Source organism: Petromyzon marinus, chromosome 47, assembly GCF_048934315.1.
Source record: "Petromyzon marinus isolate PM22_M1 ecotype Great Lakes invasive population chromosome 47, UKy_Petmar_22M1.pri1.0, whole genome shotgun sequence".
In the NCBI taxonomy this organism is placed as follows: Eukaryota; Metazoa; Chordata; class Hyperoartia; order Petromyzontiformes; family Petromyzontidae; genus Petromyzon; species Petromyzon marinus.
The window spans coordinates 3044502-3060798 of NC_133713.1; the positions used below are offsets into that span (position 1 = coordinate 3044502).

At 48.3% G+C, this 16297-nt stretch overlaps 1 protein-coding gene across 1 annotated transcript in view; it reads left to right on the forward strand.

Moving 5' to 3' along the window:
* The first annotated feature begins 1599 nt into the window (after nucleotides 1-1599).
* LOC116952467 (N-alpha-acetyltransferase 15, NatA auxiliary subunit-like) overlaps nucleotides 1600-16297 on the forward strand; it is a 44829-nt gene continuing 30131 nt past the window's right edge. The window contains exons 1-4 of the mRNA XM_032971842.2: nucleotides 1600-1734; nucleotides 6399-6483; nucleotides 7239-7343; nucleotides 7930-8093. Of these exons, the coding sequence (XP_032827733.2) occupies nucleotides 1675-1734; nucleotides 6399-6483; nucleotides 7239-7343; nucleotides 7930-8093 (414 nt within the window). The 5' untranslated portion in view covers nucleotides 1600-1674. The remainder of the gene's footprint in view (nucleotides 1735-6398; nucleotides 6484-7238; nucleotides 7344-7929; nucleotides 8094-16297) is intronic.

Genomic DNA, 16297 nt, shown 5'->3' on the forward strand with positions numbered 1-16297 from the left:
TGGTGAGGGAAGAGCAGCGTCGGCAGGACGGCTTCGCTGCTGCGGCATCACAGTTGCAGGCACGGCTCCGACGGAGCGGCTTCGCTGCTGTGACACCACAACTGTAGGGGCAAGTTCTGTTAGCGAGCCCCTATGAAGGCCGGAACGGTACACGAGGGGGTGGGTGGTCAGCACCACACCCGACTGCCTTTGTCTCCCTAGTGGCAATGTTTACACACCGCACCAGGTACTCATTCGACCTAGGGAGGCCAGGACCGGGAATCGAACCCGGGTCACCAGTCGTGGTTTAGTGGTAAATTTTTGAAAGTGCACACACACGCGTGTACACACGTCTACACACGTCTACACAGTGCACACAAACACACGTGTACACACAAAGTGCACACGCACACACACAGTGTACACACACAGTGTACACACACGCAGTGTACACACACGCAGTGTACACACACACAAAGATCCCCCATATAGCCTTAACAGACTGTAGGGGCAAGTGCTGTTAGCGAGCACCTATGAAGGCCGGAACGGTACACGAGGGGGTGGGTGGCCAGCACCACGCTTGACCGCCTTTGTCTCCCTAGTGGCAATGTTTACACACCGCTCCAGGTACTCATTTGAGGCTGAGTCGACCTAGGGGAGGCCCGGGACCGGTTCAGATAATCGTCACTGGTGTTGGCCGTGAGCGGGAATCGAACCCGGGTGGCCAGGTTCATAGCGCAGCGTAGCGCTAACCGCTACACTACCGCTCCCCACACGCACGCACGCAGTGTACACGCACGCACACACACGCAGTGTACACACACACAGTGTACACACACACAGTGTACACACACACGCAGTGTACACACACAGTGTACACACACACACAGTGTACACACACACAGTGTACACACACAGTGTACACACACACACAGTGTACACACACAAGTGTACACACACACAGTGTACACACACACAGTCTACACACACACACAGTGTACACACACAGTGTACACACACACACAGTGTACACACACACAGTGTACACACACAGTGTACACACACACACGTGTACACACAGTGTACACACACAGTGTACACACACAGTGTACACACACACACAGTGTACACACACACAGTGTACACACACAGTGTACACACATACACACAGTGCACACACACACAGTGTACACACACAGTGCACACACACACAGTGTACACACACAGTGTACACACACACACACAGTGTACACACACAGTGTACACACACACACAGTGTACACACACACAGTGTACACACACAGTGTACACACACACAGTGTACACACACACACAGTGTACACACACAGTGTACACACACACGTGTACACACACAGTGTACACACACAGTGTACACACACACAGTGTACACACACAGTGTACACACACACAGTGTACACACACACAGTGTACACACACAGTGTACACACACACGTGTACACACACACACGTGTACACACACACAGTGTACACACAGTGTACACACACACATAGTGTACACACACGTGTACACACAGTGTACACACACACAGTGTACACACACACAGTGTACACACACACACACACAGTGTACACACAGTGTACACACAGTGTACACACACACAGTCTACACACGCGCACGCGCCGTAGAATTTTCCGTGGCGCGAGGCGGCGGCCATGGACGCGGAGCCGGCGGCTCTGCCCAGCAGGGAGGCGGCGATCTTCGGCCAAATCCTCGTGAGGCTCCCTCACACCCCCTCATCAAACCCTCCTCACCCTCATCAAACCCTCTTCACCCTCACACCTCCTCATCAAACCCTAACCTCACACCCCCTCATCAAACCCTCCTCACCCTCACATCCCCTCATCAAACCCTAACCTCACACCCCCTCATCAAACCCTCCTCACCCTCACACCCCCTCATCAAACCCTCCTCACCCTCACACCCCCTCATCAAACCCTCCTCACCCTCATCAAACCCTCCTCACCCTCACACCCCCTCATCAAACCCTCCTCACCCTCACACCCCCTCATCAAACCCTCATCAAACCCTCCTCACCCTCACACCCCCTCATCAAACCCTCCTCACCCTCATCAAACCCTCCTCACACCCCCTCATCAAACCCTCTTCACACTCACACCCCCTCATCAAACCCTCTTCACACTCACACCCCCTCATCAAACCCTCCTCACTCTCATCAAACCCTCTTTACCCTCACACCCCCTCATCAAACCCTCTTCACCCTCATCAAACCCTCCTCACCCTCACACCCCCTCATCAAACCCTCCTCACCCTCACATCCCCTCATCAAACCCTCGTCACCCTCACACCCCCTCATCAAACCCTCCTCACCCCCTCATCAAACCCTGCTCACCCTCACACCCCCTCATCAAACCCTCCTCACCCTCACACCCCCTCATCAAACCCTCCTCACCCTCACACCCCCTCATCAAACCCTCCTCACCCTCATCAAACCCTCCTCACCCTCATCAAACCCTCCTCACACCCCCTCATCGTCTTTCATAATCCCCCACCTCACTGCCGGTCTCGCGTTGCCTGTGTCCTCTCATAGAGCCGCGCTCTCTCCTCTCCCTCGTCATCCCTCAGTCGGCTCTCCTCTTCGTGCCTGATCTGTCCCTACGCACCCTTCATCTCACCTCGGCTCTGCTCATCTCTCTTCTATGACGCTAAGCTCTCTCCTCCTCCTCCTCGTCTCTCCCTCCGCCTCTCGTCTGCGTGCATGGTCACAGTTCGCGTGACGGTGTCGGCTGATGTGTGTGATGGTACAGGCTGGAATGTGATGGTGGCAGGCTAGTGTGAACAGGTCGTGGGCATCCCCTAGGTCGACTCAGACTTAAATGAGTTCCTCGTGCTGTCTGTAAACAGCACTGAGGAGACAAAGGCGGTCGGGCGTGCCACCTCCCCCACCCTCGTGTTACCGTAACGGCCTTCATCGGTAATCACACAAAGAGCACTTATCACAGCTGTGTTTTAAAGGCTACCCTGGGGATTTGTGTCTATTTTTGTAAATGGTAGCAAGTGATGTGTGTGTACACATTATGTGAACAAGGGCAGCGTGGCTTGCTGAAGGCCTGGAGCATAGACGTTGGGGCATAGAGGTAGAGTACAACAATGACGTTCGCTTGCACTGCCCAGCGCTGACAAACCTTGCCCAGGAAATCCGAGAATTCGCACCGCAGCTTCTCTCAGATGCGTTTAGTACCGTGTCCTGACAAGGGTCTGTGGAGAACACGGATATCACGTGTGGGGTGGTTACTGCAGACACTTATATGTAAAAGTTATATTTAAAAATATATTTTTAATGATAGACTACAGTGAGGGAAAAAAAGTATTTGTTCCCCTGCTGATTTTGTACGTTTGCCCACTGACAAAGAAATGATCAGTCTATAAATTTAATGGTAGGTTTATTTGAACAGTGAGAGACAGAATAACAACAAAAACATCCAGAAAAACGCGTCAAAAATGTTATTAATTGATTTGCATTTTAATGAGGGAAATAAGTATTTGACCCCTCTGCAAAACATCACTTAGTACTTGCTGGCAAACCCCTTGTTGGCAATCACAGAGGTCAGACGTTTCTTGTAGTTGGCCACCAGGTTTGCACACATCTCAGGAGGGATTTTGTCCCACTCATCTTTGCAGATCTTCTCCAAGTCATTAAGGTTTCGAGGCTGACGTTTGGCAACTCGAACCTTCAGCTCCCTCCACAGATTTTCTATGGGATTGAGGTCTGGAGACTGGCTAGGCCACTCCAGGACCTTAATGTGCTTCTTCTTGAGCCACTCCTTTGTTGCCTTGGCCGGGTGTTTTGGGTCATTGTCATGCTGGAATACCCATCCATGACCCATTTTCAATGCCCTGGCTGAGGGAAGGAGGTTCTTACCCAAGATTTGATGGTACATGCCCCGTCCATCGTCCCTTTGATGCGGTGAAGTTGTCCTGTCCCCTTAGCAGAAAAACACCCCCAAAGCATAATGTTTCCACCTCCATGTTTGACGGTGGGGATGGTGTTCTTGGGGTCATAGGCAGTATTCCTCCTCCTCCAAACACGGCGAGTTGAGTTGATGCCAAAGAGCTCCATTTTGGTCTCGTCTGACCACAACACTTTCACCCAGTTGTCCTCTGAATCATTCAGATGTTCATTGGAAAACTTCAGACGGTCATGTATATGTGCTTTCTTGAGCAGGGGGAGCTTGCGGGCACTGCAGGATATCAGTCCTTCACGGCGTAGTGTGTTACCAAATGTGTTCTTGGTACTATGGTCCCAGCTGCCTTGAGATCATTGACAAGATCCTCCCGTGTAGTTCTGGGTTGATTCCTCACCGTTCTCATGATCATTGCAACTCCACGAGGTGAGATCTTGCATGGAGCCCCAGACCGAGGGATATTAACAGTTCTTTTCTGTTTCTTCCATTTGCGAATAATCACACCAACTGTTGTCACCTTCTCACCAAGCTGCTTGGCAATGGACTTGTAGCCCATTCCAGCCTTGTGTAGGTCTACAATCTTGTCCCTGATATCCTTGGAGAGCTCTTTGGTCTTGGCCATGGTGGATAGTTTGGAATCTTGATTGATTGCTTGCTTCTGTGGACAGGTGTCTTTTATACAGGTAACAAGCTGAGATTAGGAGCACTCCCTTTCAGAGTATGCTCCTAATCTCAGACACCTGGGAGCCAGAAATCTTTCTGATTGAGAGGGGGTCAAATACTTATTTCCCTCATTAAAATGCAAATCAATTAATAACATTTTTGACATGCGTTTTTCTGGATGTTTTTGTTATTCTGTCTCTCACTGTTCAAATAAACCTACCATTAAAATTATAGACTGATCATTTCTTTGTCAGTGGGCACACGTACAAAATCAGCAGGGGATCAAATACTGTTTTCTTTCACTGTATAGTACTGTATTGTCATCAGTAAGACATAAGTATACGCAGTTTGCAGTCCATATCACATTGGGAAGTGGGTTAAAATTGAGTTACAAGATTTGAGGATACGACAACAACAGAGTGAGTTAATATAAAGCGTTTAATAATAATAAAAGAGTGTTACCCCTGGCACCCCACCACTGCAAGGGCAGCAGGCAATGGAGGTAAGGTTTTCTATTTCCGTACGGCTTATGTAGATGCAGAGCAACAACAACAATTTCACATTCAGGTGGTCAAGCCCAGATAACGGCGTCAGGAGCAGAGGAGAGTATTGCTGTGACGATGTCTCCCTCAAATTTGTGTATCGGGTATTGCGTCGTTAATAGTTGTACGAGCTTGTTTGCCCGTCCTAATATTTACGAAAAAAATATTGAGCAGAGTATAATTGTATCTTGTGTAAATTAAATGGCAGTGAATCTTGCACGAAAGTATGTCATCAAACACTTCACTGAATTTCACTGTAGCACTGTATATAACTGACTTTCAATTTCTTCAAATTCACTTCTCTGATACTTTATTCTCTTCTGCTTTCGGTCGCTTCAGTTGAAATAAATAGAAATTCGATACGATATCTGGAAAATCACCGAGAGATGTCTATTTTACCATAATGTAGAAGCATTCATTAGGCTTTCCTTTTGTCTCAAGTGCTGAAGAGATAAATAAAGACACCAAATCCACTTTGTTGCTGCGTAGAATTATTAATTAGATTCACTTTTTCTTCTTTGGTTCTTTCGGTAAAGTCACGTAGAATGAGAATAAAATAATAAATTGATAAAATAAAATAACACAATCGAAATTTAGATTCACTTTCAATAAAGAAACGTCAAACTTAAAGCGAATTTGCGAAAAAAATTATATCCACTCGCCCTTCTGCGTGAGTGTAAAAATCCACCCACTCATGAATATTCATGATGGGGGGGGGTGCGGCATGTGGAGTGACGTCACGCGCGTTACACACAGACATTCTTGGCTCATAGTAGTAATGTTTTGGATGGCCATCCCGATGAGTGGGGCAGGGAATGGCTTCCGGGAGGGAAGTCCCCAGGACGAACAAAGAAGAGCAGAAGGAGGAGTACTGGGCAGGAAGTGGAGGAAAAGGGGGAGACGGAATGACAGTGCCAAGATGTCAGAGATGAGAGGATGATGAGAGGGAAAAGAGAGAAGGCAGGAGTGATCAAAGTGAGCTGAATGATGCACAGAGGTTGGGGAGAGGGAAGATTCAGAGTCGGTGTGGCCACACAAGTCACGTGCTGTCCAGAAGCCTTGATATGAGTTAGAAATACAGTATAGAAGTGTGTTTCATTGATAACATCCGTCACTGTGGTGGATCATGTTTCATTGGCATCACAGCACTCACGGCTCACGGTCTTTGTGTCTCCCTGTTCGCATCTCCTTATCCGCATCTCGCTCTCTGCGTCTCCCTCACTGTGTCTTCCTCTCCGTGTCTCGCAGAAATGCTACGAGAAGACCCAGTACAGGCTTGGTCTTAAGTTCTGCAACCAGATCCTGGCGAAGCCACAGCTCGCTGAGCACGGAGGTGACCTGGGTTCTACAATGGCGATCCACACAGCTTTAACATTGAAAATCATCGTAACATGTGGAGAGATTTTTTTTTTACCTAATCGGCAAACTTGCTGGGAAAATACAATGAATGAAGCGTTTGTTAGTTTTGTTCGTACAATCAATGTTTCACAGTAAAATTATGTTTTAAGGGGTTGACTGCAGTGTTTCCTGTGACAGCATAATTTAAGTTGGGGTTGATGTGTATGATAGATGCTGGAAATGTTTATAGATGTGTGTATATCCGTATCTCTGTGTGTCTCTGTCTATCCGAGAAACTGAAGAGACAGACGCACGGAGAAGCACAGAGATATGGTGATACAGACACGCAAGGACAAAGATTTTTCGTATAACCTTAACATATACTGTTTGGGCAAGTGCTGTTAGTAAGCACTTATGTCGACTGTCAAGGCGCACTAAGGGGATGGGTGGCCAGCACCCCATGCATCATCGATCGGCTGAAAACATCCTGAAATAAAAAGCAAATGTAGCAGCAGGAACCTTCTGAAAACCAGAGCTGTCTCTATGGTATGGCGAATTTGGGGAGACCGCGCTGGGCTACATGCTTTTGGGGGGGCGGGGGGGGTGGTGCTTTGACATCACGGCCTCAGATGTCATACTTCCGGTTGAGTTTGAAGGTGTGGGGGGGGGCCCACATGGTGTGATTTTCGCAGGGAGCCGCACCCCTCTATGTATGCTGATGAGTTTCAGTTGTACCCACGTCCCTTGCAGAGACGCTGGCTCTCAAAGCGCTGGCGCTCAGCAAGCTGGGCCGGCGTGACGAGGCTCGCGAGTGCGTCCGCCGGGGCCTCCGCAACAACCTGGAGAGTCATGTGTGTATCCTCCGCATGCAGCGTGACCCTGGCGTCGAGTCACCGCCACCCAGCGCTGGCCGGCATCAACGGCCCGTACGCTGCTGCCACCCTGCGAGGCCGCGTCGTACCGAAGTCGCGAAAGGCCCGCCGTGATCGCCCACGGCTCTTCCTCTTAACTCATCTGGCTGATCGTCCAATACCATTGGCTGTGAGGCAGGAGCTATGGGTTGAGCCTGTTCGCTGCACGTGCCTTGGTGTTACGACTGTGCCACTGATTTACCATGTCACCATGTTACTGTGTGTCTCTGGCTGGACAGTTCATATTGTATGCACACTTTAGTGTCACTGTGTCACTCACCATATCATTGTGTGTCTGATTGTACAGTTCGTATTGTATGCGCACCTTAGTGTCACCACTGTGTTACCACTGTGTCACCACATCAGCGCGTCTCTCTGGCAGCATGTGTCATGTCGCTACGTGTCTCTGCGCTGAACATGTTCCCTTGGACCCCTCGGCATTGCTCTGCCGGCGCGCGCCATGTGTCCATCTCCGTCCGTGACCAAACCCCACCTTCGGCTGATGCCCCCTTAGCGGCATGTCCCGGCAGGCTGGCGCGTATATGGCTCACTGCAGCGTGCCGACGGGCACTACGTGGAGGCGGCTGCCTGCGTACGAAGGGCGCTGGGCGGGTGTGGCCAGGAGGGCGAAACGCGGCTCCTCGAGGAGCTCGCCACCCTGCAGCTGCTCGCCTCCGACCTGGCCGGGTTCAGGGTGAGCGCTGCTCTTTCCCATGGCTCGTGGTCCGAATGTTGTCGTTGCAGCGGTGGGTGTTGTAAGTTGGCCAGGCGGTTAAGGGCTTGAAGGACTGAGCTAGTGTCACTGAGAGCCTGTGTTCAAATCTGGGGGTTCTTCTGGGGGTTCAGCCATCTGTGATTAATAATAATAATTTTGCACTTTTGGTGTTTGTACCTTTCTTATAGCAGAGGGCTATCACGAAGGCATTGTTTCACAAACGCAGTCAGCAATATTTTTGCAGGAGGTGGCGATGCTGCAGCTTCTGCTGCTCTGTCTAATCCTAGCGTAGTAATTTGCAGTGTAGTTTTTAAACATCTATATAAATAAAGCAGCCTTTGCATGTGCAAGGAGGGGTGGTGGGTGCAGGTTGCTGTGGAGATGGAATCTGCCTTAATATCCCGCAATCACAAATCACTATTTAATTCCATCAAAAAAATAACTTGCAGCGCCTCACCTATCACCACCCTTAAGGGAAATAATGGTCATCCGATCTCCGACCCCCAGGAACAGGTCTGCAAGTTTGCAGACTATTTTTGTAAGGTCTTGGGGGAGAGGAATTCCGCTTAGCCCAGACAACATAATGGAGCTAGGTGGGGATGACCCTGCTAGGGCTGCCAAGTCTCAAATATTGTCAGAAATAGCCACCCCTTCTGAATGGTTGGCAGATGTGCCATCTGTGAAGGTAGTGCGAGGGGCGATTCGGAGTCTGAGACGATCTCCCAAGCGAAATGCTGAAGGAGGGTGGCATCTGTGTGTAGACTGCCCTACATGACTTCATCACAACTATCTGGACCACAGTACGGGTTCCGCAGAATTGGAAGGAGATTGTAACAACTATAGGGGGATCTCTCTTCTTAGTGTACTGGGAAAGGTCCTGGCAAAGATTATTCAACATTGCCTTGCCAAGCACGCTAAGGAGAGGCTTGCGGAGCCCCAATGTGCTTTCAGACCAGGGCGGTCCTGCACGGATACCATATTCTCTGTATGTCTGCTACAGAAGAGGTATCGGGAATTCCAGCAAGACCTACATCTCTGCTTTATTGACCTGGTCAAGGCCTATGATACCATCAACAGGCTAATGCTGTGGGCAGTTCTTTGTACTTTTGGAGTCCCTGACTCTCTGCTCACAATCATTAAGGGCCTTCATGATGGTGGGCAGGCCCGGGTAAAGCTACGTGGCCAGGAGTCGGAGCCATTCCCCGTTCACCTTGGGGTGCGACAACGATGTCCTCTGGCTCCCACATTATTTAACATCATCTTTGACCACGTAGTTCGAGAAGCTTTCCATGGCTGTACCGGAGGAATATCCATCTGGTACAGATACAATGGGAGGCTGATCGATGCCTGGATGCGGTCAAGGGATGGCTCCCTGTTGGTCAACCATGTTATGTATGCTGATGATCTGGTGATTGATGCTCACTCAGAGGAGGAGTTGGAGGTGCTGCTGTGCACCTTGGAGTGTGCCACCAAGAGGTGGGGTCTTACCATCAGTCCCACCAAAACTAAGAACCTGCCTAGGTATTTTGTGCCATCAAACACTCCACCCCCTTAGTTGCCCATTGGTGATGGAGCATTGTGAAGAGAGTGGAGAGTTTCCCATACCTGGGCAGTGTGCTTATGACCAGTTTTGGTTTGACAGCAGAGGTCTCACTCCAAATCAGTCGGGCGGCATTATCTTTTCATCGGCTGCGTAATGCTGTGTGGAAGCTACCTGGTCTGTCACTCCGAATGAAGCTTCAGGTCTTCTAGGCCACAGTCATGCCCTCTCTTCCCTATGCTTGTGTAGTGGGTTCAACTGAGTCGTAGATGTAAACTTTGGAGGCAGCGCATGTATTTAGTTCCAACACACGGGGTACACTTCCCCTTAACACAATAACAACCTTGGGTGGTGGCCACCCGGCTAAGTAAACTAGTTACCACTTAACTGTTACTACGGACCCGGAACCAACAGCATCTGCCCGGGTACACGTGCTGGAAGACTCTCAAGACTCGGCTTATATTCTCTGCGGCGTGGCCGGTTTCGCCCTTGGCCACGTCCCCCTTCCAGAACCATCGGGAAGGACCTGGGTCCCAATTACGTGACCCCCCTAGCCCCCTCTTGGGGGCCTCCCTGTCATCTTAACCGGTCACGTGTCCTCCCGGGTCAACCAGAATGCCATGGCCTCACGCGACTTTCGGCTTAGGTCGGCACCCACACACCGTGTCCTGTAGGGCCGGCACTGCATTTACAGCATGGTGACATCCAGCGATGTCACTACACTTGTGTAGTCAACGACATCCGAGACACGTCGTGTAGAAGGCTTCATATTTATTCTCACACTTTAAGCATTACACTGGGCATCTATGTAACGTTTCGACGTAGCTACACATAGCCGACCCTTCTACACAACCCCATCATCAGCATCTAACTACACAGCTGTCTGACGAGCGCAGCGACGGCGATGATGAGAGCCTTGCAAGAGATGGGCCACGTGGCCGGACGACGAAGAGAGATTACGGCGAGCAGCAACGCAACCAGGACCCAGGACCTCTGGTTCGGTCTCTCTTGTATACACCCTGGCGCGGCCAAGCCCCTCCTCCGCCCACGCCCCCTTCCATAACCTTTGAGCTGGTTCCCGGAGCTTCCCGACTGACTCCGCCTTTCACCTTTACCCCAGATACACCTCCCTCATAATAAGATATTACTTAACTTGCCCATAACCGCGATTACCCCTTCAGACCAACAGGTCATTAGACTTGTGAAACGTGGATCCCTCTGGTGGAACATCTGCACCAGTTAGAAACATTCAGGCTGGCCTGCCTACAATCCTTCCTGGGTTTAACCAGGCTGGATTGTGTGAGGAGCTCACAAATCCTTGAAAGATCGGGACACATTCCCGTGAGTGAGCTCCTCCAGCAGGCAAGGCTGCGTTGGCTGGGTCATGTAGCCCGTATGCCCAGCCACTGCATACCGAAGGAGCTTCTATTTGGTTGCATAGAGGAGGCTAAATGGGCATGACATGGCCTGGAGAAGAGATGGACTGATGCGGTATGGGAGGATGTGGAGCTGAGTTGACTTGCCGAAGACTGGTACCAGTGGTGTCAAGATCGGCCTTTGTGGAGGAGGCTCGTGAACGATGCTACTGGGCAGTTGGAGGCAGCCACTCTCCAACAACAACTGAGGGCAGAGGAGTGACGCTCACAACAACGAAAAGCAGCCAGTTGGCACAGTAGCTGGTGCATCTACCAGTCATCTCAGTCAGCCAACCCTGGGTCTGTCCTATCAGCAAGCCTTCGACACTTCACGTGGCCTCAAATTGCACATAGCCTGGCATAGACGCCGTGGTGACATCACTGTCACTTGGTAGCGAATGGCGGGTATTTCTATTGGAACCAAATTGCGCCAACACCATGAAATCTACACACCCAAATGCTCCATGTGTAATGACGGGTCAGTTAGTGTGTCTTTCGGCATATATTTAGCTTACCTGCTCACCTTAAACACCTCCAAAGACCTGCACACTCTGTCTTTGATCCGCTGCGTGGCCTCTGTCGCCCCACCTCTCGCCGCCCCTCCACCTCTCGCCGCCCCTCCCCCCCACTGCTCGTCCCCCCCACCACTCTCTCGCCATTCCACACACTCACAATATCATAAGTATCTGCACTGTACTGTTATTTTTTTCTGCAATTTAATATGTTATCTATCCTTATCAGCCCTGCATCATTCCCGCCAAATTCATCCACTTTACCACGTTCACCTGCAATCCTTCCTGGGAGGAAGTGTCTCATGAAGTCATAGAAGGCCAAAACCACATTACCACCATGATTTACTGGCCAGAATATTCAGACAAAAAATACAGTTTTGATGAATGCCATCAACAAGGCAAATATTTTTTGGCACAACCCGATGCTACATGTACACAATTGAGTGGCTAAAGCATGGCCTTCCACTTGCATATATTATGCTGTGGCTTCAAGATCAACTTAAGGTGCGCTGAACTTCCAGACCCACACGTTGATCCTCTTCTTCACAACACTTTCAAAACACACATGGTGCATTGTCCCTGTGGAGCCATCAATCCCAAATCACCATGCATGAAAGGCTGCACAAGATGGATACCCACTGTATCGTCGCAGAACACCCGAATATGGCGGCTTTACAACTTTCAGAGTTCGTGATTCTCACTTTTAAATTAACAACAGGTGGATTATTCCATACTGTCCACTTCTCTCACACCTCTTCAATGCACACATCAATGTTTAGTACTGCCACTCTGTCATATTCATAAAATATGTGTGCGAGTATGTCAACAAAGGATCTGACAATGCTATATTTGGCCTCACAATAGATGGCGCAGTGCATGATTGAGGTTCAAGAATGAATTGGGCAGATACATCAGCACCAATGAAGCCATTTGGAGAATCCTCAACTTCTCCATTCACAAGCGATGCACCTTGAGAATGACCAAAGAGTCTACTTCATGGACACATGCACATACGCGAGCCCAAGTCCCACAACACACAACTCTCACGCTTTTCATCCTTCTCTGTAGAGATGATGCTTTTGCTCAGACACTGTTTTAGCATCTGGTACCCAAGTACTATAAATGAAATGTTGGCAGCTAAAAGTGGGTACGCCACAAAGTTGGACAAAACGTGCCAAATTACCCTCAAATTTATGCACTTGGCTGTGTTTAGACGATACATCCCAACACATTTGAATGCTTTCACCTCTGACTGCTTTTATTTGAGGCCAAAAGTCCTAAGTTATTTGAAGACATGTGAACAGTTGATGGCACTACCTGCGATAATTACCAACACGCTTGCCAACTCCGAGGTCTGCTAGAGGATGTTGCGCAGTGGTAGAGTATTTTGGACGAGGCAGCTGCAACTCAGTCGGCAGAAATGATGTAAAACCTGTTTGCCATCATGCTGCACATATGTGCCATGTCTAATCCTGTGCAACTATGGCACAACCACAAGGAGAACCTGGCAGAGGATATTCTGCACCAGGCACAAGTGCTAAATCCAAACCTGTTACAGCATTACAATGATACCATCTTCAATCAGGCTCTCATCATTGCAGACAAGATTCATGCTTTAGGTGGCTCTGGCGTCGAAACTTTCCCCTTTCCTGAACCAGGACGAAACACTGATAATGGCATGCCCCATGACCTTTTGAAAGAAACCAACTACAACATGCAGCAGCTTACTGAATACATCCAACTACATGAGCCAAGTCTGCTTCCAAGCCAAAGAGAAGCTTTCTACAAGATTACTGCTGCTGTTTTCATGGGCAGTGGTGCTATTTTCTTTCTTAATGCTCTGGGTGGAACTGGCAAAACTTTCTTCATCAATCTTTTTTTTTCTGAAATCCACCAGAGCAACATATATTGCCCTTAAATTTTGCTAACGCAGAGGCACCTACCTGCAACATTGCCAGGCCCATTAGCAAAGCCAAGGTCCTGCAGCAGTGCCACCTCATTGTCTGGGATTAGTGTACAATGTCTCACAAAGCTGCCTTAGAGGCTGTTGATCGCACGCCTGCCTCAAAGCATACATTTTGAAAGGCATTCAGCAGCTCAGCCTAAACATCAATATGCGAGTACATTTCATGCAGAGTTTGCTGCAAGTTTGGTAAAAATGGGTAATGGAGCCATACGACCTGACAATGCAGATCAAAGTATCCGTATAACTAGCATTGACACAACAGTTGTAACATTTCACAAACTTAAAGAAGCTGTCTTTGGTGATGTTGCATGCCACTTCCTTGACCACAAGTGGCTATGCGAAAGAGCCATCCTCACACCAAAAATAATGCTGTCAATATCACTAACAACAACCTTTCTAATTTGCCAGGCACTCACTCATTCAAGTCAATTGCCACTGTACTGGACACTAATGAGGCAGTCAACTACCCTACATAATTTCTAAACTCTCCGCAACCACTTGCTGTGCCTCCACGCAAACTCAATCTCAAGATTGGTGCACCCATCATGCTTCTCAGGGATCTAGACCCACTAACACTTTGCCATGGTACATGATTTGCTGTGAAGACAATGATGCCCCATGTAATTGAAGCTACCATCATGACTGGCCATACAGCAGGACACCATGTCTTCATTCCACTCATTCCCTCTGACCTGCTCTGATATTCAAATGCCTTCAATTCCTTGTCCACCTCAGTTTCATAATGAGCATCAACAAAGCACAGGGTCAATCACTCAAAGTTGTTGGCCTCAAGCTGCTAAGCCCATGCTTCTCTCATGACCAACTCTTTGTTGGTTGCTTCAGAGTTGGTAATGCGAAAAACCTTTTCATTTTTTGATTTAAAGCTTTCGTGACTGCAGTGATTCATATTCTTGGTTCTTTCGGTAAAGTCACGTTGAAGGGAAACAATAAAATAATAAGTCACGTTGAAGGGAAACAATAAAATAATAAGTCACGTTGAAGGGAAACAATAAAATAATAAAATATATTATTTTATTCCAATAAAATAATAAAATATATTGTTTTATTATATATTTTATTGTTTCCCTTCAATGTGACTTTACCGAAAGAACCAAGAATATAAACCTTTTTATATTAGTATCAGATGACAATACATCCAACATTGTCTATACTGAAGCTCTATAAGGGTAACACATTTAAAATGTCATATCAAGCAAACAATCCCTGTGACTGTATCAGACAACCAAAATGCCTTAACAAAATACACAGATTTACCGACTTCATTTGCAGCATTCAATTATTCTAAGAGGACAGCATGGCAATACATTACTCTTACCACTTGATTACTGCGACCTGTGTGAAGCCGGGTAACTTAGCTAGTTTATTATAATAGCCCATTATTTCGTTTATTCGTCTGTTTGTCCATCCACTAAATTATAAGTGCCTTTCAGAATTCCTGAATGAAATAAAAAATGAAAAGTGGAGCCCCCAGATGTGGGGGTAAAAAGTTGAACTGACAGGTTTCCAAAAATTATCGACCCCCCCCAAATGTTTTTAAGCACCCCCCCCCAAAAGTCTTTTGTAGGCCTACACACCCTACATACAATAACGTCAGTAGTATCTGCAGACATTGGGAGAGGGGGGGGCATCAGTGGGGGTGACGGGCGAGGCGCTGAGAAGCCCTCCGCAGGAGCTAGAATAAGGCTGCCGAAATTCTCGTCCCATCAAATTTGGATCGTAATGCTGGCACACAGTGGCCCGCTTTGCTCGCTTCCAATGGTGCCAGGAGAACTTTAAACGACGAATGTGCCACCGCCGGCCTGTGTCACCACCCCACTATTACAGTTGCTTGTTGCCGGGAGTTGATGGTCTCAGCCCCAGTCACCAATGGCTGCACAAAAACATGAGCATCACATAAAATGTGGTTCTTATATCTTATATATATTGATATAGCACACTAATCCACGGCTGTTTGCAACCATCATACAATTGTACATTAGATGGCAGTGGTTGAGATTATAAGGAGTGGGGTTGTTACTGTATGAATGTTGAACTTCTTTCGCACCGTACCTAGACAACTGTGCTAATCAGAGGTTCAATTGTGCTATTAAATGTGGTGGTGTATTTGTGGTGAAAGGAAAACAGGCGGGAGTGGTTAAGGAGGGGTTTGGGTAGTAATAGGGGTAGTCAAAGTGGTCGGGGTAGTGATAGGTGCAAGGGTGGTAATAGGGTAGTGGTTGGGGTAGGCCTGGTCGTAGCAGTTGGGCGGGAAAGAGCAGGAGGATGGGTGAGGGGAGAAGAGATGATGGGTTTGATTTTTATGAAATCCAGTTGTGAGAATGCATTATGTCGGCATGATAACCACGCGGTGGTCGTACAGCGGTGCGTGTGTGTGGGAGATTGTGTGCCCTACGGTGAAAAAGGTACGAGGTCCACTGGCACGGAATTATTTGTGAGAAATTCTGTGGACAGAATCTCTTTAGCCATTCTCTGCCATGCACGGTGCACGGCCATGCGGAATTCCAAGCGCAATTGGTATATCCAGGGTTGCCCGAAAGTTTATTCTTTAAGTTACTATTTTTTCTATCATCATCATTGATATCTATTTTTGTTCTTCCTGTGAAGTCAACTCATATCCGTCGTTTACAAAACTTGATCAAGAACCCTAAATGAATTAATTGAGGTGAAACAATTTATAAATGTTAAAAGATTACACCTCTCATCTCAAAAAAAGTCCAAAATTCATTTCA